Source organism: Rhinolophus sinicus, chromosome 9 (genome assembly GCF_057876585.1).
Source record: "Rhinolophus sinicus isolate RSI-liver-muscle chromosome 9, RSI-T2T, whole genome shotgun sequence".
Taxonomy (NCBI): domain Eukaryota; kingdom Metazoa; phylum Chordata; class Mammalia; order Chiroptera; family Rhinolophidae; genus Rhinolophus; species Rhinolophus sinicus.
This window is the reverse complement of record NC_142509.1, coordinates 8,307,241-8,331,867: the sequence shown is the minus strand read 5'-3', so window position 1 is coordinate 8,331,867 and position 24,627 is coordinate 8,307,241. Positions and strand designations below refer to the sequence as shown.

Genomic DNA, 24,627 nt, shown 5'->3' with positions numbered 1-24,627 from the left:
ACTTATACACCTAGAGTTAGATTAGATTTGAGTCACTCTGTCCACAGAGTCAGTGCCCTTGATTCTTATAACTCTACTTCCTTTCTATGGAAAATAATTCTTTGTGAATGTTTTCCAGGGACCAAATCATCATGTGATGAGAGGAATAATGGACTGGGAATCTGGAGATTTAATTTTTCTACGTGAGTCTGCTTCTCCCAAGCTGAGTGACATCCTCTCTCTGGTCTTGGTTCTCCCATCTACAAAATGAAAGGAGGCTGGGATTGATGATCTCTAAGGCTCTTCTTTTATTTGCAATCTGAATTATTGTATAAATGGAAATCCTACATCTGGTGCTAGAAGGGACAGCTTGTGAGCAGCCAGATGGTCTTTTCCAGTAGGTACGAAACCATCACCACTCTAGCTTTTTGCACCTCTGCTTATCACAACCTCTTGAGTTAGTAACAGGGTATAAAACATTCCTAGACTGCAAGGTTTCCTTCTCTGTGGCTCGTTTTCTATGCAGCTTCAGGGTTTCATTCTTTAGCAGGTATAATGAGCCCTGCTTTATTGTATCAGAGGTTGTAGCAATTTAGGGCCAAAGTGCCTTTAGTCAATCAGTCTATGAAATATGGCTGAGCTATCCTGGCCAAGGATTTAATCTAATCCAGCATGATGGAGATTGAAACTAGCATTGTATTCCTCATACGGATCCTGGACACATTTGAGATTTGGCAGCTGGGCCAAATGTCAGTATAGTGGGGGCCCTACAGGAGAGCTCTCAGGCTTTGTTCAGAGCAAGAAAACAATGCTTCACATCTGTGTACCACTTTCTAGGTTGGAGGAATGTGAGACAAAAGCCACCAGCAATGAATGGCTTCTTTAATTGAATCTTTACAGCAACCCTAATTCTATTGGTGAAAGAAAACATCTGAGTGGGTCTCTCCCATTGGGCTTCTGTATGCTCAGGCCACTCACCTGATTAGGCAAATACTTCCATGCACTTTAATGTATAAGGGATGGATTGGCACTGTTTAACTATTTGGTGTGGTACATGATAACGTGGGACCCATTTTTGGCTCCTTAGGCTGGTAGGAGTCTTTTGCAAATGTTAGCTCAAAGATTTGGCTATACAGGTAGACATGATACTTCACCTGAGCTGCACACACGTCTTCAGATGTCAAGTTAAGTATGATTTTCCTATGTCATAATTTGTTTAGATACCAGCTGTATGGACTTCCCTAGGTATTTGGTACCCAAGATAATACTAGTTTTAATTTCAATAAACAGGGTTAAGAATTCAAAAGGTGTTTTCATTCTTATTCTTTTATTTTTTTAGTGGAAGTAGGAAAAATGGTAGAGAAACGTAGTTCATATCACAAACCTAGAAACCTAGGATTTGGATAGGTGAAGCAGGTGTTCAATTATGTGTTCTACTACAGAAAACTAACCCTGTAATGCACCTGGATAAAACACAAGGGTTTGAAGAAAAGATGGGACTGAAAAAAAAGGCTAAGGAGCAGGGGACATGGATGTATAGGTGAGCATACATGTTCTAGGGTAACTGAGAAAGGTTTTCTGCACATACACCCCGTTTGGCCTCACTGCCTTGTTTTTGTGGCCCTACACATCCTTTGGGGTAAAGTCACTGGCCACTATCAGAGTGTAACTAATGCTGGCAACTTTGCAGTCAGATCAATTTTGGTTTAAATTCTGAATCCGTAGCTTCCCAGCTATGTGATGTTAAAGTCATTTCAGTTTTCTCGTTGAGAATATGCGTGATGATACCGAGTTTACAGAATATTAAAGGATTCAACTGATTTATATCATGCCTAGTACAAAGTAGTCATGTGATCCTGGTAACTGCATCTCAGGTGGTTCCGTGCCTCTCACTTTCCACTTGTTCCTTAAGGCTCATATTGGCTTATGTTGATATTTTCCAAGTATGTTAAACCTGAGGTGAGGTTTTGGTAGGTGACAAAATGTGAGGAGGTGAGATAGGTGAGATCGGAGGGTTAATGTGGAGAGAGGTCATTGACTGTGAGGGCCCTAGAAGGGTGTGGAACACTGAGCAAGAAAATGGGAGCGATCCAAAGCTAAGCTCTGTGGTCACGTCCAAGGGCAAAGAACCAGTCTGCAAGGGTAACAGACCCCAAGGTAGCCTCAAAAAGCCACCGCCGCTCACTCAACAGGTATTTGCTGGGAGTCTGCCATGCATCAGGCTGTGTTTTCAGACTAAGGGTAAATATAGTCTCTGCTTTCACAAAGTGTGTACTCCAGTAGGACCTGGGATACTGTCTGTGCTAGTCTAAATCAATAAACAAACAAATAAATAAATACTTTAAACCCTCACAGATTCTGAAAAGAAACCATTTGAAACTAATAATACAACATCTCTTCCATCTCAGGAATATCTTTCCTGCTGGATCATCTTAAAAGGATTGAGTTCAAGAGAGAGAACTGAATTTGAATTCTGGCTCTGATACTCATCAGTAGAATGCCATTGGACAAGGCAGTCAAGTTCTCTGAATCAGTTATTATTATTATTATTTTTAATGTACAAAACGGGGAGTGGATAGTTTTATCTATCCTCGCAGGGTCGCTCTGAGGATTAATTCAGATGGTAAGATCACAGAGTATAAGTAAAAGATGAATAAATTTAGGTGAATTAGAACCAGAACAATAATTGCTGAACCTTAAAATAGCATCTTTTGGGGGGATCTATTGAAAAAAGAAAACTCTGTGCATTTCTTTCTTTTTTCTTTTCATTTTCTGTTATTTTCTTCTTCTCCTTCTTCTTCTTCTTATTATTGGTTTCAGGTGTAAAAGCAACATAATCGTTAGACATTTGCACCCCTCACAATGTGATAACCCCCTCCCCCAAGCTACCACCCCTCTGACATCTTATATACCTGTTGCAATACCATTGACTATCTTCCTTATGCTGTGCTCCACCTCCCACCTCCCATGGAATATATATATATATAATTATAGTTATATATAATTATAATTGACATGCAGTATTATTCTACTTCAACTTCAGTTGTACAGTGCATTGGTCAGGCGTCTATACAGTCTACACATATGAAGTGATCCCCTTGATTAAGTGCCCACCTGACACCTTATGTAATCTACAACATTGTTGATTATATTCCCCATACTGTATTTCATAGCCCCATGACTATATGTGTCTACCAATTTGCACTTTCTAATCCCTTCACCTTCTCCTCAATCCCCTCGCCCCTCCCATCTACGAATCAACATTTTTTAAATATCTCTCTGAGTCTATTTCTATTTTGTTTGCTCATTTATTCTGTTCTTTAGATTCCACATATAAGTGAGATCATATGGTATTTGTCTTTATCAGTTTGACTTATTTCACTCAGCATAATAATAAAAAAAGAAATACAAATTGGTGGTTACAAAATAGTCATGAGGATGTAAAGTACAGCACAGAGAATAGAGTCAATACTGTTGCAACAACTATGCATAGTGCCAGGTGGGTGCTAGACTACTCAGTGGATCACTGCATAAATCATATAAATGTCTAACCACTATGCTGAACACCTGAAACTAATATAAAATAATATTGAATGTCAACTGGAATTGAAAAATAAATAAATACATTTTTAAAATCTTAAAACAATAACAACAACCCTGTGCAATACTAGGTTCTCAAAGGTAATACCAGATGAAAGCAAACTTGGCTATGGCTAGCAATAAAGTGACCTGGTGTCTCCTGAAAATATCTGAGGAGGCTGCCAACCACAGATAACGGCTTCCTAAGGAAGGCTAGTTCTTCTGAGAAAGTGTGTTAAGAAGCCCAACTCTTTCTCTGGGCAAATGCCACGTGTAAGGAATCTTTATTAATAGCTAACAATGACTCAATTTGGTTAGGATGGCTGTTACAAAAATCAGGTTTAATGAAATATGTTTCAGGGATAAATTGAAAGTGGGAACATAAAATCACACCCTTTCCCCTCATTCTAGTCTGTCCACCTTCACCCATTTCAATGCTAAATGTTAATTGTTTCCTTCATGCCTAAAGTTGAGCATATTTGAATATTAAAGCTTAAGTGATGATGCAAAGCCACAAAACAAACTGTGAATGACAACAGTGACAACAACAAAATACCTTGGGGACAGAGATGCAGACAAAAATAAGTTAGTCTTCGGCAGACAGAAAGAAGAGAGAGACAGCCTTAGCCATGATCACGGGATAAATGTCAGAAATTGTAAATGGTATAAAGGTCAATTGGTGCATGTGCTCTGGGCCAGAGGGAAGAAAGCTGTTATGGCTACGAGGGGATCTCAGCGCAGGTAAGAAAAATACATTAAGAAATAGACAAACAAACAAATAAATAAACTAAAACCTACTTTGGAGAAGCTACATATTTTGTTAAAATACATATACTAAATATTAGATTTTTGAAAAGTAAATTTGGTTGAGGGCTTAAATATGGAATTAACATGCAGAACTGCCAATTGTGGAACTGAGTTTGCTGCTGCATTCACGGCGTGGCTGGTCATCCTCTGGAGGAGCAGGTATTGAGAATCAAAGTACTCAAACTCAGCACAAAGCTTGTAGAAAAATATGTAAGCTTACTGATGAGCTCCTGCCTTCTAAGAGATTTGGAAGTGTCAAAATGAAGTGTGCATTACAAGCGATGAAGTTATTGAAATGTGTGACCATTTTTCGCTTCCATGATTGCAATGAAAATATGGCGTGGTTCTTCAGCAACAGTAGACTGTATACCTGTCATTCTATTAAAATAGCAGCTGGTAGGGTGATCACATTAAAAAAAAAAGAAAAAGAGAAAAAAATCCCATAGGCAAGTTGAATAGGTGGTAGCACAGTGAGACCAATGAAATATCTGAAGTCTAAGAAGATACAGTTTTGTTCTGAAATTTCAATAGGTTTTATAAGTATAAATATGAACTATGTGACCTTCCTAATGAAGAACCAAAAGGATAATGATGTTCTTGGTGATTAAAAGAGGAGCAAGGAAATCTAATTAGAGGATGTACGCGTTACACTTGTTGATGAAACATAAGCCTATTTTCATCAGTGCCGCTGATGAAGGCGCATCATTCCCCTTCAAAGGGAACTTTCCCTCCATTGTCTTTAATTACAGCAGAAAACATGGCACTATGTTTTTTTACAAGGAAGATTAACTGGGCTTTGCAGAGCAAAGAAGACAAGAAGACATGCGGATAAAGAAGCACAGAAAGGCAGCCATCTTTGTTGTGTTGCCTTTAGCACTCCCTGTTTTGTGCTTACCACAAAGACAAAAGTTTAAGAAGTTAATATCAGAAGTTAATTCAAATCTGCCAGCTCATCAGAAACCTGAAAAAGACAAGACTGTAGTCTATGCTGAACCATAAGCTTTTGTGTGTGTGTGTGTGTGTGTGTGTGTGTGTGTGTGTGTGTGTGCTGACATCAGCATACCCTGAATGCTCAGTGTTAAATTCTAAATGCTTAGGCTAATAGCCAGATGTCAATGATTCAGATACAGGAGGGTGGGGGTGCGAGGGAATGACAAGGAACCTCATCAGAAATGAAATGTGAAATGTCTGCATATTTTTTTCTAATATGTTGACAGTTTGCAGGTTTGGGAAAATACAAATGATTACACTGCTGTCATCAGCCAAAAGCAATGGTATGTCTCTCTGATTCATCCCCTCCCACCTGGATTTAAATTGTGAATTTGGAAAATAAAAATCATATACGTTATCAGCAGGAAATGGACAAATGTGCAGCTTTTGATGCCTCTGCAAGAAGAAATCATTTGATGAATGTCTTTCTAAATAGTAAATTAGAATGTTTGATACAGTCTCACTCACAAGACCCATGGGGAAGGGGGGGGCACCTAAATTTCAAATAAGAACTGAGAGGCTGGAATGAAAGGGAGAGTGGTAGAGAATAGTGATTTGGTTTCCCTGGGAAGAGAAGATTACAAATCCTTCTGAGTATTTGTGTTTTCATTGGTGAGTATTTGTGTTTTCATTGGTTAGTCAAGGGTTTCATACTGTATAGAGGCTATAACTGATGCCTCCATTGACTGAAAGAAATGTTTTTTAATTCAACAAATGTTTACTGGGTAACAACCATTGAAAAATACAATATTACATCCTTTAAGTGCAGAAACAAATACAATCAAAATAGCAGCCTAAGGGTAAGTGACCATGAGAGCCCAAGAGATGAAGTGAGTGACTTTTCAGTGGGGTTCAGAAATACATTATGGATGGGGTAACATTGAGCACAACCTCAAAGGATAAGTATGACTTTATCAGGCAGTAAATAGGGCAAAGGTTTCCTTCTGTGACCCTACAACACACTGGAAGAAATAGTATATGTACGGGTTAGAAAAAACATGGGATTAAGATAACACAGACCTTGCTCTTGCCACTTCCTTCTTTGGTAGAATTCCTATCTGTAGAAATTCAGTAACATCACTTACATTCTCTGAGCTCCAGGCTCTTCCTCTGTGAAGTGGAAATGATAACAGTACCTACCTCAGAGGGTTGGTTCTCAGCTCTCTAAAGCTATGTCCGGCTGACATTAATAGCTAGTAGCTTTTTCATTCCTCCGGCATAGCACTCATTATATTCTATTCTTCTACTGTAATTATCTATTGACTTGTTTGTACAAGGTTGGAAACTTTGATCCTCTTTGTATTCAAATGGATGGGTGGATGGGAAAAGGCAAAGCAGCATGGTCAGAGGCGTCAATGAGTAATGGGGTCTGGTGTTCTAGGGCACAGGGTGGTTTAGCCTGCTGAGTACATAGAAGGCAGCAGGGGAAATTGAAGCTATAAGGGCAATTGATCTCACAGCAAGAACAGACCTCTTGGCCATGCTTTCCTGGTAGGCAGTTTTCAGCATGGTGTGAACAGGTTCATTCTGAGTTTTGGAGAGTTCACTTGTTGCCGCAGTGGCAGATTGGAGAGGGATTACCAAAGACGAGGGAACCAGCAAGAGAATACAGTAATTGTTCAGGGGAGGTACTTGCTGCTGTGTGAGTGAGAATGGAAGGGAGGGCGGGCAGTTGAGGGGAAGGGCTGTGGTCTGCTTGCTAGGCCTTGCTGGCTAATAGGTGTAAGGGGCGAAGAAGAGGAAGAAGTCAAAATGCCTCTTGACATTGTAGTGAGAGTGTATAGGTGCACAGGTAAGGTATACATCGGAATGGGAGGGATGCCTGGGAGAGAAAGACTGAGAGTGAGACCTCTATGGGACGTTCAAGTAGGTAGAGTGGTTTGTAGCTCAGAATTAAGGAGAGCACTGGAGATACAGACGTGGGAGTTACCAAACTATTGCTCAGAGGTTAGAGAGCTTCAGTGTGCATAAGGTCTCCTTGGAGAGCTTGCTTAAAAAGTATATTCTCACAACTTTCCCTGGATATTTTTATTAAATGGGTCTGGGGCAAAGACCATGAATCTGCATATTTAAAGCATCTGAAGTAAGTGTAGTGTAATACAGGCTAAGATATTACTCTGTAAGGTGTTGAAGACATGGAAGACCCCTTCTCCTCTCACTGAAACATTCTCCTGGGGCAGACTTATGGGGCAGGTAGTGGAGGAGCTAGAAGCAGCCTGAGATAGAATGGAAAGAAGCAAGTCACCACACAGTTATGTCACAGAGATTAGAAGTGGGATGTTGAGGAGCCAAGGGTAGGTCTGGAACTGAAATGAGGCTCAGTGTTAGGAGGGAGCAGAGCATGATAGGGTGAGGTGTGAATGGACCTGGAGGAAGCGGGGATGGCCAACACTGGTCCTCCCTTTCAGAGCATTGGAGGTGAAGGGAAGAGACACTGTAGGATAGCTCATGGATAGTATGCTCAGGAGCCCACCCAGACTCCTTGGGCCCACAACTCAGGTCTCACCTGAACATATTTGGACACCTTAGTAAAGGAGTGGAGGCAGGAGTGTGTTGGTAGAGATGGGAGGTATAAAGGCAGGGGTTCTGAGCAGTCTGCCTACCAGTACCAGTGGGGTGCACGGGGGAGGAGGTCAGCAAAGGGTGGAAAACGAAAGGAGATGGTCAGTGCTGCTTCTAGTTAAAGAAAATCCTGTTTGAAGAGCCAGACTGATATGTGTATTTATTCTGGAGGAATGGCCATTATCCAAAGAAAACATAGATCCTGTCCTCGTAGTGTCCAGGGGCTGCTTGAAATAGGCTGTAGTATAGCTGCTCTGAAGGGGCTGAGGATTTGCCTGAAGAAAAATTTCAGAGCCCAGATGTTGCCTTAACTGGAGTGTTTTGCCATTTTCATTTGCAAAGACAAGATTTCTATGAGTTGTCCTTTCTCCTGATACTTAACTCTTAATGTAACTAATTTACGTCGCTATGATTTCACAGATAAAATGTGAGAAATCTGTTTTTCTCTCTGCAGCATCCCCCCTCCTTTCTGGCTTTGTTTGTGTTCCCTGCCCCTCTCCCCTGCCAGTTCCAGTAATCCAAGCGTTTATATGGCTCATTAAGCGCATTACACTCTCTGCAATGCCGGATGTAATCAGGTTCAGAATCTTCCCTCATTGCACTCTAAGGACAGAGGGATGGGGCCTCTTGCTCAAGACCCAGTGGAGGCAATGTGGGTTGGCAAGTTGAGAGAAAGTGAAACGCTTCTGAGAGAGGCAGAGCTGTGGCTTAGGAAGCCAAACCTGGTCATCCGCCTGCAGCATGCCGGCTGGCAAGACTTCAAGATGCCAGGGTTCCAGGTGGGCCTTCAAATGGCTGCATCCACTTGATAAAGCTTACAGACACTTAGAGCAAGCTGCTTTTTAATAACACAGGGTTAGGGGTGATATGTTTTAGAGATCTGTTGCTTACCCTATTTTCCCATTGTTTTTTTCAAATTCAGAACATACACTTAGAAAGCTGAAAGTAAGCTGGGAGTCCAGCTTGTTCTGCTCTTATATTTTATAGTCAACCATGGAACAGAGGGAGCCATAGTTTGTCTGTAGCAGAGTGAGGACTAGAATCCAGTTTTCCTTGCTCGTAATACTGGTCTCTTCTCTACACTATGCTGCCTTTCCAGTGCCTGAAGTTGCACAGGGCTAAGGAAAACACACAGGCTAAAATGCTTCACTGAGTTGGCACACTGCCTGGGTGACCTATCCTGTCTGTGTAGCTTTTCAAAGGGGGCAACAGGTGTACAACCTCTGACTTATCACTGAGTATTTCCCACCTACATATGTTGTCTCTCATAGTTTACCTAATAAGTTCCTGTTTTAACCCACTCACCAACTCATTGTCTCCATAGTCTGTCTTCTGTATTCTTTTGAGATTGATTTTATCCCACTTTTCTTTGTTCTTTGCATGTAGGTCGGAAATACATGAAAGGTATGTTTGTGTGAGAGGTCTATTGTGAGTGTGTTGTGATGTATTCACAGGGCAGAGTCAAAAGGGTCTCCAAAACAGAAACTTACAGTCTTTGAGGGCAAACACCAATGCATGACTGGGAATGTGGTGTGTGTGTGGGGTGGGGGGCGAGCAGGGAGGGTACGGGGCTGTATTTGGGAGGTATGTGTATATGAGTTGTAAACGTAAAATTTTCCATTAAGATAAGGAGTTCAGATTTAGATAAAAGAGGGGAGATGTTGGCATGGGAAATGGGTCCAAGCAGGCTAAATGTTGATATGGAGTTCCAGCCAGAAGGTCAAACAACAAAAATCCATGATAGGTTGCCTAGTATTGTGAGTTGAAATGAAATAATAGAAAAAGCTCAGACACTGGAAGAACGCATAGGCTTAAATCCCAGTTCAAGCACTTATAAGCCAGTGAGTTGAGTAATCTGTCTAACCTCTCAAATTCCTCCTTTGTAAAATGGGGGTAAATATACTACTTACTTCCTAATGTCATTAAATGAGATAAAACATGTAGGGTACTTTGTCTAGTGGCCCTGTAGGTAGTAAGTGGTTAGTAAGACTTAGACACAATTACGGGGCCATTGAGGACAAGAAACAACAATCATGGCCAGCAGAAATGGTTGGTCAACTGGACAATATCACTCTACTCCTGTGTTGAAGCCATTGCCACTCAGGCACTGTATCACAGAATTAGTCTTTGTGGGGACCAAGAAGAACACCTTGTTCAAACGCTTTCACTGAAAAAAAAAAAAAGAAAAAAAAAAAAAAAACCAAAAAAACACACACACACAAAAACACAGAACCCTTGAGATTGACTTTCCCAAAACCATTCAGTCAGTTATGTAGCAGCAGAACCTGGCCTCAAAGAGGCTCTGAGCCTCATATACCCTACTCCCTTCTGTCACATGTCATTCCTGACAGCTGAATTCCTCCTGTTCCTGGTATCACCAACACAGCCCTCCAATCTCTGCATTCTTTTGTTCGTTCACTCAACAAAATTTTCCTGACCAGCTACTATGCTCGTTTCTAAGGATCAAACTGACATGGTCCCTACGTTCACGGAACACACAGCCCAAAAGGAAAAGTCTTTAATAAAACAAACTAAATAAATGAAACAAAAATAACATTGCAACTAGAAAGTGAGGTCAATAGAGATAAGGTGTCTATCTGTTGCGTCATTGCAGTTTCCTCATCACTTCGAACAGCCCAGCTCATCGCACGTCCTGATGCATATTGGTTGAATGAATGCTAGTGAACACACTGTGGTGAGTGCAGCATTCAGAAGTGTTATATTAGAACTGACCTATTCATAGAGGTCAGGGAAGCTTCCTTCAAGAAGAGATGCTGAAAGGTAAATGGACATGAACCAGGTGAAGCAAAATAAGATGAATTATGGGGATTGGTGTTGCTGTAGTAAAAGTGGACAGGAGACTTTGTAGGAAAGGAAAACACAAGTCCAGCTGAGCAATAATCTGGTAGCTGTTTTAAGCAGAGCAGTGATAAGATGGACCATATCACAGAATGCATTGGCAAAAACCAGTAGTACCATAGTATCTTATATTTATACAACAGTTTTCAGTTTGTCATACCACTGTGTTGAACATTATCTGATTGATAATTCACAATGACAGTCAGCAGGTCAGGAAATAGTACCTCAACTTTAGCTGAGTAAACTGAGGTCTATAGTCTTTGTGTGTTGTCAAAGTTACACATCTGAATATAGCATTTATGGGATACTCTCCATATAAATGACCTTATTTAGTCCTCTCACCAGCCTTTTATGGCAGGTGTTAATATCCCAATATCATACACGAGGAAAGTAAGGCTCAGTAAGGTTAAATAGCTGACATGTGGCCAATGGAGTTGGGATAAGAAGCTGTCTTTCCTATGGACTGGATTTTGTCCCCCTCAAATTCATATGTTGAAGCCTTAACCCACAATGTGTATTTGGAGATGGGGGTTATAAGGATATAATTAATGTTCAATGAGGTTATAAGGGCAGGGCCCTGATCCAATAGGATTAATGTCCTAATAAGAAGACACATGAGAGAGTGATCTCTCTCTCTCTCTCCCTCCCCCCCAACACACACACACACACACACACTCTCTCTCTCTCTCTCACACACACACACACACACACAGCCTTTCTCTATCTATCTCTATCCCTATCCCTATCTCTTTCTCTCTATCTCTAGCTCTATCTCTAATTTCTATCTCTCAACACATGCTTAGAGGAAAGCCATGTGAGGATAAAGTAGCCATCTACAAGCCAGGAAGAGAGCCCTCACAAAAACAGATGATAGATCTTTGTGACTTTATCTTGAACTTCTGGCCTCTAGAACTGTGAGAAAATAAATTTCTATTGTTCAAGTCACCAGCCTATGATATTTTGTTATGGCAGCCCACGAACACTAATATAGTCTTAATGTACATAGTCTTAGTATATATCTGCTATTGCACACCTCTTTCCTTAGTTAATGATAGAGAGAGACAAGAACCTGAGTCATTCATTGTCAGTCCTTCTGTTGGCCATATTCCCTGCCACTGGCAACCCCACTAACTGAGGTGGTGATAGCAGGGTTAGTGGCTGAATAGCACTCCAATCCCACCTTTTCCTCTTGGTTTTATTAAGACCAAGGGATGGATACTCATAGACATCAAGGTATGGGCGGAGCTAGTGGCCTGTGATTATCCTGGATCCAGAGCTGTGAAAAGTGACAGTTGTGGAGTTGCTTCCCAGGTCTGGAAAATTCAAAAGTTACCACTTTCTATGTGACTGAGATTGACCATAGAAAAGTCGGGCTGTGAGGCTTCTATCTCTGGAAGCAGAGCTGCTTCATCTAAATGGATGAGAGTGTATGTGCATGTCTCACTCTGTTTATCCTCTGGGTAAGCACTTCAGTATCTGATGAAGGGTCCAGTTCTGGGTCTTATCCAGTATCTTTGCATTAGTTACATGTGCTTCAGTGTTACTTAACCTCTTCTATCCTCCTTCTTACTCATCTTTAAAATGGAGTTAATAACTTGTCTTGTACTGCTAACATGATGCCTAGAAACCAGTAAATATTTGGTAAATGGTAGATATTTTTATTCTTATTCTTTTTAATGACATATTTTAAAATGAAGATTTTAGAACTAAGTCTTTAGCCGTTTTTGTCTTGGGCTAAAAGTATAAAGCATTCATACTACCGTGTTTCCCCGAAATTAAGACCTGACCGGACAAAAAGCCCTAGCATGATTTTTCAGGAGGACATCCCCTGAACATAAGCCCTAATGTGTCTTTTGGAGCAAACCTTAATATGAGACCTGGTCTTATTTTCGGGGAAACACGGTAGGGTAATTTCCCCATGGAGACAACCATATGAAAATCCGTTTGGTCTCTGGGCTGGGTCCCTCTTGATGCTGCTGTATGCAGAAATAGCAGAATGCTCATAGCTTTTAAAGGCCACCAAGAAGTTCATTGTTTTATAGGGGACAAAACCCTTCCACTGAAACATACAACAATATTTCATATATGTGCATGTGAAAGCCATCATATTCTACATGGTACAAACCAAGCACTTGAAGTCTATATACTGAGGAGAAATAAATCGGGGAGTGGAGCAGGCAAGCCTATCTTTGAGGTAGGCTTCAGTTCAAAAGCATAGACATTCAGGCAGGCAGAGGAAGGAAGGAACATGCTGTACCCACCTGCCACTGCTGATGAGGGGCTTATTTCTAAGACACACACAGCACAATGCACACACAATGCAGAGAGAAAACAAAAGACATAGATCACACATTTTAGATGGTTGGTTGGTGGACAAAGTTTAGTTAATGTCAATGCCGAAAGTTTGTTCAGGGTCTGAGGTGCACATGGCAAAATGAATACCTTTTTATTCTACTCACCAGATGCTTCCCTCTAATCAAACCTCAGCAAATAAACAAATACATACACACAAGAAATATCAAAACAAGCTAGCCCTGGTCCACGGTGTGAAATGTTGCACAGGGAGATGGACATGGCAGTGTGGGAAGATGGAACAGGGAAGGATAAGGGCTTCCAAGGGGAGCAGTCATGGCTCTGGAGACCTCTCCATCCATATGGGAGGCAAAGACCTTCAGAGAAGGATCTGGTGCTCCAGCTGTGGACAGAAGAGTCACCTAGATGAAGACTCAGAGGAGTGCTCCATTCATGCCAAAGGAATGAGAACATGACATGGCAATCAACATGAGAATCATGATGGCAGCAGTTGGTGACTTGGCTCAAAACTATAAATATAATCCCCCGGAGTCATAGAATCTTACTATAAAAACTATCTGAAAATTATATCTGATTTACCCACCAGACCTTTAAATAGTACTGCAATTGAACCGTTCCATGGTTCTTTCTTCTTTACAACAACCACCATTCAACTTGGTTCAGAATAAGGTTTACCTCTTCTGTAAGGTGTGAACCTTGTCTTTCAACAGACAAGGAGCTATCAATTTCCTTGTAAATATCACTGTATCACGTGCCAGGAGAATGACAGGGAGAAGCATTTCATATCTAAGGGTGGTGGGTTGAGCAGTACGGATGGACACAGGCCAAGCAGATCTTGCCTTCCTCCCTCTTGAGTCCCTCATGCTCCCCCACGTGGCTGAGCCAACTGCATCCGGGCTTCCTGCACTCACCATACAGTGTGATGCTGGCGTTGGTGTTCCCAAGCTTGTTTGTGGCCACACAAGTATAGTTCCCATAATCCTTTTCTGAAACATTGAAGAAGGTCAGAGTGGATATGCGCCCTTTGTTCTCAATCCTCACGCCGTCCAGGCCAGTTGCTAGCCTGTAATAAGAGAAGGTACTGCTGGTCTGGTTCTATAATAGTGAAACAGCAGACAGAAGGTGCTGGAAGGACCCAAAGTTACCATAGTTTAATCCTACAAGGAGGCCTCTTCCTCCCAAAAAACCCTTTCCGCTAACCCAGTTCCTGTAACTCAAACCATAAGCACCACAGCCTCTATCAGGAGACAACAGGGAAGGATGCTCATGTTCCAAAGCCTAAATGTACTAGCTTCTAGTCACTAAAGTTTGCCAGGTCTACAACTAATCTCAGATTCTCAAACAAGGTCAATTCATTTTGCCCACTTCCCAGCTTCCTCCAATGATTGTTCGTTTGTTCGTGTCTGGTTCTAAAAGGAGACTTTGTCATAAAGGAGGTACTGCAATGCCTTTCGGTTCTGCCATATATTTCTCCTTTACTTTGTCATTCTCTATCCATGTGGGCAGTGATCCATCAGCTCTGCTTCAGACATGCTCTAGTTCCATTTTTCAAGGTACCTGGTATCCTCTTTGAACCACTGGAATTCAGCTGTAGGCACCGCAGAGGCTTCACAGCTCAAGATGCCCTTCTGACCAACTGAGACACCAGTGTTCTTGGCTTTTGAGATATAGGGAGGGTCTGTGGGGGGGAAATGCAGAGTGATTTCACGAAGTAGATGAAAGGCACGTTCAGTCACTTGCTTTGCAAGTGGATTTCTTGTGACTTCTCACTTAAATAACCATTAATTTTAGGAAAGGAACTTGCTTGAAAATATTGCATTTACCCCAGGATCTTCTTCCTAATTTCAAACCAATTCAAAGTTAACAGTTCTCCCCATTAGCTAAAAGCTTTGAGAGGCACAGGAAGACTCCAGGGCAAATGGCAGTGGAGGCAGTGATGGGACACAGCAATCAGAGAAAGTGTTTTCCTGTTGGAAGAAAGCATTGCCACTACCAGCAAAGCTTGGTCCATATTCCCTGGTTCCCCCTGGAGCTCCCTGAAAATGGTTCAACTCACAGTTAACAGTGATTTTGACTTTCCTCACATCAGGTGCAGCGACGTCATTCAAGGCGCTGCATTCATACTCCCCAGACTGGTCACGTTTGATGTCAGAGATTTCCAGGTATTCGTCCTCACTCACAAAGCCCTGGCCTTCTGGGAGGAAAGAAACAGACAGGAAACAATCGTGAAACTGTGAAACCAGGGACAGAGCTATATACACATCCAGAACTTGTAGGAGAAGGGACATGAAAAGCTGTAGAAATGGTGTTTGAACATCACAATTATAAAGCACCACGTTGGCCCAAAAGTATGACATTTGAAAACAAGACATTTTCTGCTTGTGTCTTGAGTCAATGTGTTTTTGTCCCAGTCACTTTAACTTTTTAGACCATTTGATAAGAAGGAGATATCATTCTTTTCCTTATATGTATCATTATGAAGATTAAGAGAGTACATGTGAAATACCCCAGAACATTACTAAACGTTGATATTTTAAACAGAATTGTCATGATCAATAATATAATGAAAACTGTGGGAATAACTTCAGGGTATGTCAGTATGGCCATCTTAATTTTTCACTGGTAGAAATGCCTTTGGATAGCGAATACGAACTACTAACTACTTTGTACAACAAATAAGTGACCACTTAGCATTTTAATACAAATACATGCAAAGCAGTTAGTTTGGTTTCAAACTGTGTGGGAGTAGATAAAGTGGTGAATGAATGAGTAAAGAGGCACTTTGTGACTTCTATGTAGCTGGTGCTCAATAAACATTTGCCGACATAAAATAAACATGATAGTCCCAAATGATGGATCCTTGGTTACAAAAACAGACTCACGGATTTAATACCAAACTTTGTGGGGAATTCTGGAGGCTTTATCCTTAGGCGCTTGTGAAGCTTGCAATGCACGATGCAAAATATTCTAGGGCTGCAAAATTTACATGGTTTGCAGCCTCCATTACATGCTCTTGACACACTCTGGCCCCTCTGTCTTATTCCTTATCCCACATCCTGGGGTTCAATGCAAGGAGAACAGACCCTCTGCCTTGAAATATAATACAAGTCTTCTAAGTTCTGCCAATGCACCAGACTCCAGTGAAAACGCAGCCAACACAAAGGCTAAAGAGGTAGTACAGCCATTTACATTTTTATAGGCCGGCTTCCTGATTCCTTTCTGTGTTCCGGGAGTGAGAGAGAAATTAGTTTTCAGGACTACAGAAACTTATAACTTTCCTCACACCCCTGTAGAAGCATATTCTGATCCCATGGGTGTTCAGTCAACCAAGTCTGAGTCCTCTGTGGTGTGGAGCAGTGGGGTATGGAATCCCTGGGGGGATGGGCGAAGGTAGGGAGGCAGAATTTTTGGCATCCTGATTTTACTCCAAGTCTAAGACTTGGGGAGTACCCACCCACTCTGCCCATTCCCCCAAACTTGTTTTTTTTTTTTTTTTCCAGCTCTTGCCTCCCTGCCTCCATCGCCCACCGCAGGTCATGCCCACCCAGGCTCTACCATCAATGTCTGGATGCTGGTTACCAAGGCAATCCCTAGATTCTTAATCAAGTAATTTTAAAGGGGCCCTTCTATATATAAACATTTGAGTCACCTAAAATCAGTACCATTTTGGTAGCCCAATCTCATGCATTCTTATTAAAGAAATCTTGCATAGGCCAGCAGAAGCAATCCATTTGCCAGGCCACTCTCCTGGAACTGGAACATGTTGACACAGCCCCAGGACAAACCGACAGGTGTGAGTTTCATAATCCTGAATGATCTGGTGGAATTCTTGTGAGGAATGGTTGAAGGTAGAGTTTGAAAATGTGCCCTGAAGGGGAGAAATGGGGCCTGGAGAAGGCTCAGACTCTGTCTAGAATCTCAGTGTCTCTCCTGAATGGTATTGCTGATCTAGGCTGGTCTCAGGCACCGAGCGGAACATAGAACATTTTAAGGAAGACACTCCAGAGTGTGGTGCTTCATGGGATGTGGGGCAGAGCCCTGCCTGCTGGAATCTCAGAGTGGTGGTGTGGGTCACAGCCCTCGACCCCAACACACATTTAATCATTCAGGCTAGTTCCGATCCTAATTCCTCCAAGTTTATTAGAGGGATAGAAACATCCTGTCTTTTCTTTCTAATTTTTCTTAGATCTAACAGAATCTGGGAGTTGAAGGAGACTCTGAGATCACTCATTTCAGGAAGTCTAATAAAGACGAATATTGTCTCACTTGTTGAAATGGTGCTGGTTCAGCAACCATAGTGTCTATAAGAGTTAAACAACAATGAAATCAAACACACCAAAATAACTTTCCAGATTCACTGTACTGTACCTTTTCTGCAATGAATAAATATGGCAGTATTGAAAGTCTGGCGTCCTATTATGAAGACTCCATTATTCTTTCAAAATGCACTGCAGTGTATTTGCCACAGGTAATTAAGCCCTACTGCATTTAAGCAAAAAATAAAACGTAAAAAGACCTACATGCAATGGGACTGACAGGAGCCACCGGCAGGGTCACTGACCCCGTTCCTTGGAAAGAATGGGGTCGACCATATCCTGCTACATACACAGTGTGGGCAAGACAGATGTCTTAAAGCCCCCGATAAGGCAGGTGTATGAGTGCCAGCCAACATAGAGGTGCTGGCCACACAGCGGGAAGGGAATCACTTCAAAGAGGATAGAGACCAGTGTGCGGGACTGTGAGTGATTCTCCACATTTATAGAGGAGGGCAGATCCTGGGTCCTTCATAGGGGCATTACAGGACAAAACATTCAGCTTCTGGAAAGTGGGGATTTAGTTTCACTATCTGTAATGCTGTTTTTATGGGACGGTTATGTGACAGCAAAAGCAGGAAGAAGGAAGAGAGTGTTTCATGTAAAATGGGGATCATTACGATAAAACTAACTCATTAAGTGAGAAAATGAATTTGTCAGGTTTGTACTATAAAGAAGTGCTTCTCAGATTTTAATTTGCATATAAATACTTCTGGGATTCACACACACACACACACAATTAGATCTGATTCAGTAGGCTGAGAGGAGGGCCTGGGATTCTGCATTCCTAACAAGTGCCCAGGTATTTCTGTGCTGCTTGTCTGGGGTCCACACTCTGAGCACTGAAGCAACTAAAAGGCACTACCAAGTACTGCTCTTAGCTCCTTCTAACTCACTCATTTATAATGATCTGGCTTGAGAAGTGGCCAGGAGGTCAAGGAGGCCGATGAGGACCTCTCCTCCCGAGGTCCCCGTGGGGCTGCATCTCAAAGAACAGCCCCTGTTTGGAGCACAGGCCTCGGTGGACACATTGAGGCTGAGCATCTGGACCCTTGAAGCTAACTTTCCACTGAGTTCTCACGATCTCAGTACAAAACAGGCATCTTGTCCACACGTTTTGCTAAGAAATGGGAAGCAGATATCGAAACTACTCTCCATCTCAAGCCCACTGAAGGTGACAAGATGTTATTTTCTGAACGAATTGGAATACTGGGTGAAAACTTTTAAGCAGAACAAATCAAGGTTGCTAAATACCTGGAGACCCAGGAACCTGCAAGGTGTAAAGCTTTCCCTGCTCTCTCCAAGTCTGTTGCAATGTAAAATTCTGATTCCATGCTGTAGAGAAAGGGCAGAAGGCAATAAAGGTTTCAATCCTCTTTGCTAGCTGCCAGGAAGCCAAGTACTGACTGTGGAGACGAAGGGAGGGAAACGGGGGCAGGGCGAAACTCAGAGGGAGGAACAGGAAAGGCAGGAGGAGGAGGAGGAAGCATGCGTTAGTGTGAGGAAGGAAAGAGAGGGACATCCAGGCGAGATGGCCTGGGTGCCATTGGAAACACTCTGAGGATACATTCAAAAGGGATTAAAAAAGAAAGATAGGTTACGAGACTATAATATTTTCTCTCATGAAATGTATGAAAACAGGAGCTCCAAGTCCGCCCCACAGTTTTGCTTTATGGTGAGGTGTCCTGTAAATACACAATAACTCAGAGGCATTGTCAACCTGCCCTATGCGTTCAGACATCCCAATATAACATGAGTGGAAACAAAAGGAAGCAGATTCAGAATCACTGGCAGAAATATATTAAAAAACGGGTTATTCCTTCTACAGAGGAGCGCTTCAAAGAGGATAAGTTCCATTCACTGTATTAGCTCGATTAAGATCTGCAAGGACACAAATTTATCAGGTGTGGGCGGCCCATGACAGAGGACACATGCCTGGGTGTGGGGTGAATACGCCCCGGGGGTCTGTGGACACAAGGGGGGATTTTACTTCAGGGATCATATTCTGACTTAACAGTCACAGAATACAAAGACAACCAGGGTCTGTTCCATCTTAGAAATGAAGAAGCAGACAGAGAAACTGCCTTGGGAGAAGGATCGTGGTGTGGCCTGCTGTCCCTGACATCATCTGTAGTTCTTTTATGACAGAGTGTTGGGTTAGACACTGTGTGGGAGGTAGAGATCTAGAAGACAAGGTCTTTGACCTTGGGTAGCCTACAGTCTCATGAGCGCAGAACTGGAGTTTATGTTTTTCTATCCCTAAGCTAAATTTTTAAATTTTGAATTGTTTTTAGATCCCCCAAGTACGGTATGGTGGGTCAGAAAGATTTATTAGAGCTGAAAGAAAGCTAAGCATTCAGGATAAATAGATCAAATAGAAAATCCAGAGTGAATTCTGGAAGCTTCCTGGCCCAGTTCTTTCCCGTTTCCCCCCCTTTGCGTCTCGTCCCTCCATGCCAGCTGCATTTTGGTCATCACTCTCATGCCCAATTTTTCTTCTTTTTCCTCAGGACATTTCTTAGAATTACAGAGTTGAAAGTACAATGAGGGTCAAAAATTTTAGCCTTTCACTTTTTTTGGATTATTGTCCCTTGCAAAATATTTTCTCCTCTGTGTGAGTATCCTCAGGGATGACTTCAGGGGATGGCCTATTCCTTTACTAGACTGCACATTATCCAAAAAATCATCCTGATATGGAGGCAAACCCTGCCTGGCTTGTCTCTTTGAAATGATTAAAAGTTGCCTCCTAGGTGCCCCCAGCCCACTGTCCTTCTTCATGAGTCATGGAAAGCTGCTGCTCCATCTAGGGAAGCTGCTTTGTGAAGTTCAATGTCAGCACCTGTCACCTGTCACAGCTTTTGCCATGAGACCTGTCAGGAAGTGACTCACAGTGGCACATGCCTGGGGGTGGGTGCCATAGAGGAAATGAGCAGGAGGGTGAGGGCAGAAAGGAGGAGGTGAGAGATTAAGGAGGCATCTACACAGAGAAGAAAAGGCATGAGGAAGAAACAGCCAGAGGAAGGAAAACTCAGATAAACAAGAAAGCCAGAGAAGGAAACCAGCAGCCAGAAGGAAGCCAGTGGGAGAGAGGAGAGGTGAGCACACGAGCACCCCAGGGGTCCATTGAGCTCAAACGGTAATGTTTCTGGAAAATCAAGAAAAGCAGTTTTCCTACTGCCCAGCAAGATGCACTGTTACAGACGATCCCTATTAATACTGAACTTGGAAAGCAGGAGTCAAATGCCCAGGTGATCAGTGCGTGCTTAGAAAAAGTGTGGGTTGGCTGGCATATTGTGAAAATGCTGGAAATCATGCCTTAGAGGTCAAGAGCAAGATAAGGGCAAGCAAAGGATCTGTCTGAAACAGGACCCTCCCCACTGCTTCCGTGCCCTTGTGGTATGTAGAATGAGGTCCATACTGTCGGAAGTTCATGTGTGGATATATGCCCCAATTTTGTCACTCATCCATCTCTCTCTTTCCAAGATTCTGGCCAATAGAACATAATCACATATAATGATCCAGAAAGATCAAAATATTAATTTTACTGCTGTTAAGCTGGCCTACCATCTGGGCTTGGCATCCAAGGTTGACACGGTTTCTTGCCTTTCTCCCTATCCACTGACAGTATCTAGATTTGCATAGTAGGATTACTTGACTTGGGTACTCAGCCACGGGCCAAAGCTGGAAATGACAGTAAGGCCTGTATTCAAATGGGGAGTTCAGGGTAAGGAAGTCCCCTTAGACCCAAGCAGAGGTGGATGGAAAAGGTGATGGAAAATCAGGAATGCTGCCTTCACTTCTCGATGACGACCTTATCGCTGCTTAACTATGTCCAATGGATGCCTGAACAAATAACATTTCCAATCACATTAGTCACCCATCATCCATGGGGGAGACAAAGAGTGACGGCAATGAAGAGGGGCCTGCTCCTCCTAGGGAGTGCAGGGGAAGCTGCCGTCTGGAAACCCATGGGCTGGGGGTATGGTTTCTCACTCCTTCCTAGAGATCTCTTGGCATCTTTCTCAATCACATGCCTCTTGACAAAAAAGCCTCCTTCCTTTGAAGGATAGAAACATGGGACACATGTTTGAGCTGGAAGTGGGGTACGGTTTCAGCACTTGGGACAGCTGGCTCTCGGGATCTTGCACTATTTGCTTCCTATACAGTAGTCACCCCACTGTCTAAACTGCAAGTGCGCAGAAAAGGAATGAACACGTTCTCCTTCTTGAACTCCTTACGCATCTAGTGTAGGATAAACATACAGTGTTTGTTCATTCTACACTGGATGGCTAGAGGCTTGAAGACTCTGAATCCCCCCAAGACTCACCCTTTCCACTTACTTAATCTTCCCTCTTTCTGCCAGTCTCTGCCCTCCCCCACACATTGACTCCCCTTAGAGCACTGCTGGTAATAAGCAACTTTGGGCTCCCCCTCCTTAATTAAACCAGGAAGCGTGGACAGCAGCACATTCCATCCTTGCCTGCTCCCAACTCCCAGATACATCCCTTTGCTGCATTGGAGTTAATGAAAAGTGTGATAAACCCACTGTTTCATTTTCCCTTAATTAATACAAGCAATTGAATTGTGCTAAAGTCATTTTGGTTTGGAGACTGAGCCTCTGGGTCAACGTCTCACTTGCTGGCGGTGACAGAAGCTCTTTGTCTTAGGCTCAGACAACTTTCTCCGGCTGAGGCGGCCAGGACCTTCCCCAAGGGAGGGGTAGCTTGCCCCCATGCAGGGCTGCCTTGCTGGCTGCCTTCCCTGAGGCTGACAGCAAGTTGGCTAATGACAAGATCACTGTGTTACTATGAAAGTTAACTGAGCTTCTAGTGGGGGACAGAGTACATTAATCATGCTCCTGGTACCTGGGGGTGCGAGAAATTCCCTGGCAATGGTGAGTTTCCTAAGTCATTCCCATTTTCTGATGTAACAGCTGAGGATGACACAGGAGAGAAGGACTCAGATGACTCACCAGTAAGACTGTCCAGAAAAATCAATTCTGATGCATTTGGCTCTCTTTACCAGAAGGAGAAGAGTCAAAGAAAAGAGGATATGAAGGATTTTGTCTGGTAGGTGGGGGCAGGAGAAGGGACTGTCAGGAACCTCCGTGCAGTGAGGTCTAGGAGGGACTATCTGCAGGTCTTGTCCCAGGTGTCAAATCAGAATCATTCAAGGAACACTTTTAAAAAGACTCTTGTGCCCATGTTTACAGATTGATGAAATTGGCCTGGGATGGGGCCTTGGTATCAGCATCCTCTGAAACCTTCCCAGGGGGCTCTAACATACGAGGATGACTGAGATGAACACACTGGTTGGTCTACTGAGGACTCCTGTGGCCTTCACTGTCCAAGCACCAGCTCCACCTGTACACCACCAGGCTGCTTTTGCTGGGAAGGCACTCGGGCCTCATAGCGCATAGAGCTCTGCACACCTCAGGGTGTGCTCAGGCCCTCTGCGGACTGTCCACTGGCCTCTATGGGGAACATAAGTCATGATGTCAGCAGGTGAGGGCTAGAAAGAGGACCTTGCAGCATGCAAAGTAATGACAGCCAGGGGGGCTTGACAGTGTCAACTGCCCTTTGTCAGCCCACAATGGAGAAGAACACCCAGCCCTACATGCTCAGAGCATAAAGACCAGAGTAGCTTCTTTGCAAACCATGGTGAAGATGAGTGTTTAGCTTGGTTTTACATGTGTTCTTTTTTCTGAGATGGGTTCATTATACGTAGAAAGAATCAGGACAACATATATTTTAGAATCTAGATGATGCTCTTAGCCCAAAGGGAGTGGTCCTGAGTGGGGGACACAGAAAGAGCCAGGGCTCCTGCAAGGATGCAGCACATCCTTTAAATGAAAGTTCAGAGTGCATAGCAGAAAAATAAGAGAGGGGTTAGACCAAGAGATACAAACAGACAGACAGAGACTGAAAGACAGGGAGACAGAGAAACAAAGAGAGACAGAGAATGAGGATGCAGAATGGGCCATTTGCCTGAGGACAGAAGCTTAAATCCATTTGGAGAACAAAGTAATCTGCATGGGTTAAAAAAAAACAAAAAGTAGCTAGTTACCAGAGGGGAATGGGGAAAGGGGGACATAGAAGAGGGTAAAGGGGGTCAAATATATGGTGATGGAAGGAGAACTGACTCTGGGTGGTGAACCCACAATGTGATATATAGATGATGTATTATAGCATTCTACACTTGAAACCTATGCAATTTTACTAACCATTGTCATCCCAATAAATTTAATTAAAAAACAGAAAAACCAAAAACCTCTACAAAGGTTTTGTCAACTAGTAAAACAACAAATCAAGTTAAAAAAAAAAAAAATGATGTGGGGAAAATGTAGCTAACATTTGTATACTAAAAAGCATCTAAATATAAACAGAAAGAAATAGTTCAAACCAAAAGGGCACAGAGATGAAGAAAAATTCATTACTTTTGAAAAGCAGAACTTAAACAGCTAAGTTATTGACAAAATGTTAAGACATTTTGAAAAGTTTTTACTTATTACATGTTTTTCTCTCTTATTACTGTTATTTGCATTCTGAACCAACAGGGTTATTAACAACTAAAAAGTGAAATGAATTCTGTGTTTTAATCTAAATAAACTACTGCTTTAAAAAAAAAAAAAAACTCATTTAAAAAACAAAACAGAACCTGATCAAGGCACTGAATTAGCTACTGCTTCTTTCATTCCTACATGTGAAGAAAGCCTCACTCGACCTTGCCTGCATGATCCTAACGCTCAACAAAACACCCAGTTTCTCAGAGAAAACACTGTTTCAAAATGATATTTTTGAGAAACAGAAACTTCCTGTTCCACAGTGCAGTGGGTATCCAACACCAGAATTACCCGACGGTGCTTTGGAGAACTTGCTTCTTGAGTTCACAGCAAACATACAGGGGCAAAGTCTGTTGGGAACTAGGTGGTCTCCAAAATCTTCAAATTATTTCTAATAATACAGCAACATCAAGATAAATGCTTTACCCCTTGTATGCTTTGGGGGGAATCAAAACTTTCCTTCCAACACCAGCTGTGCCTGGCTCATTTTCCCTGGGGAATAATGTTGTTGTTTTTTTGTTGTTGCTTTTGTATAGCAACACCAAGATGCCTTTGTTATTTTCACAGATAGGGTAACCATAGAGTTAGGTTTGTCTGAGACAATCCCAGTTGACACCTGCTTTCCTAGGATAATTATTAATAGTCTCCTTCTGCTCTCAAAAG

At 42.5% G+C, this 24,627-nt stretch overlaps 1 protein-coding gene across 10 annotated transcripts in view; it reads right to left on the bottom strand.

The window, feature by feature from the left end:
* The window catches only part of OPCML (opioid binding protein/cell adhesion molecule like), a 1,344,396-nt gene that overhangs the window by 93,629 nt on the left and 1,226,140 nt on the right, over positions 1 to 24,627 (bottom strand). For 4 of the 10 annotated variants that reach the window (XM_088800813.1, XM_088800810.1, XM_088800809.1 and 1 more), the window contains 3 exons: positions 15,146 to 15,283; positions 14,647 to 14,767; positions 14,001 to 14,152 (listed from right to left, as the gene is read on the bottom strand). In XM_088800813.1, coding sequence (XP_088656939.1) covers positions 14,001 to 14,152; positions 14,647 to 14,767; positions 15,146 to 15,283 — 411 coding nt within the window. Of the gene's footprint in view, positions 1 to 13,037; positions 13,065 to 13,141; positions 13,472 to 14,000; positions 14,153 to 14,646; positions 14,768 to 15,145; positions 15,284 to 24,627 lie in introns of those variants that run through there. The other 6 variants (XM_088800806.1, XM_088800805.1, XM_088800804.1 and 3 more) reach the window with 6 other exon arrangements.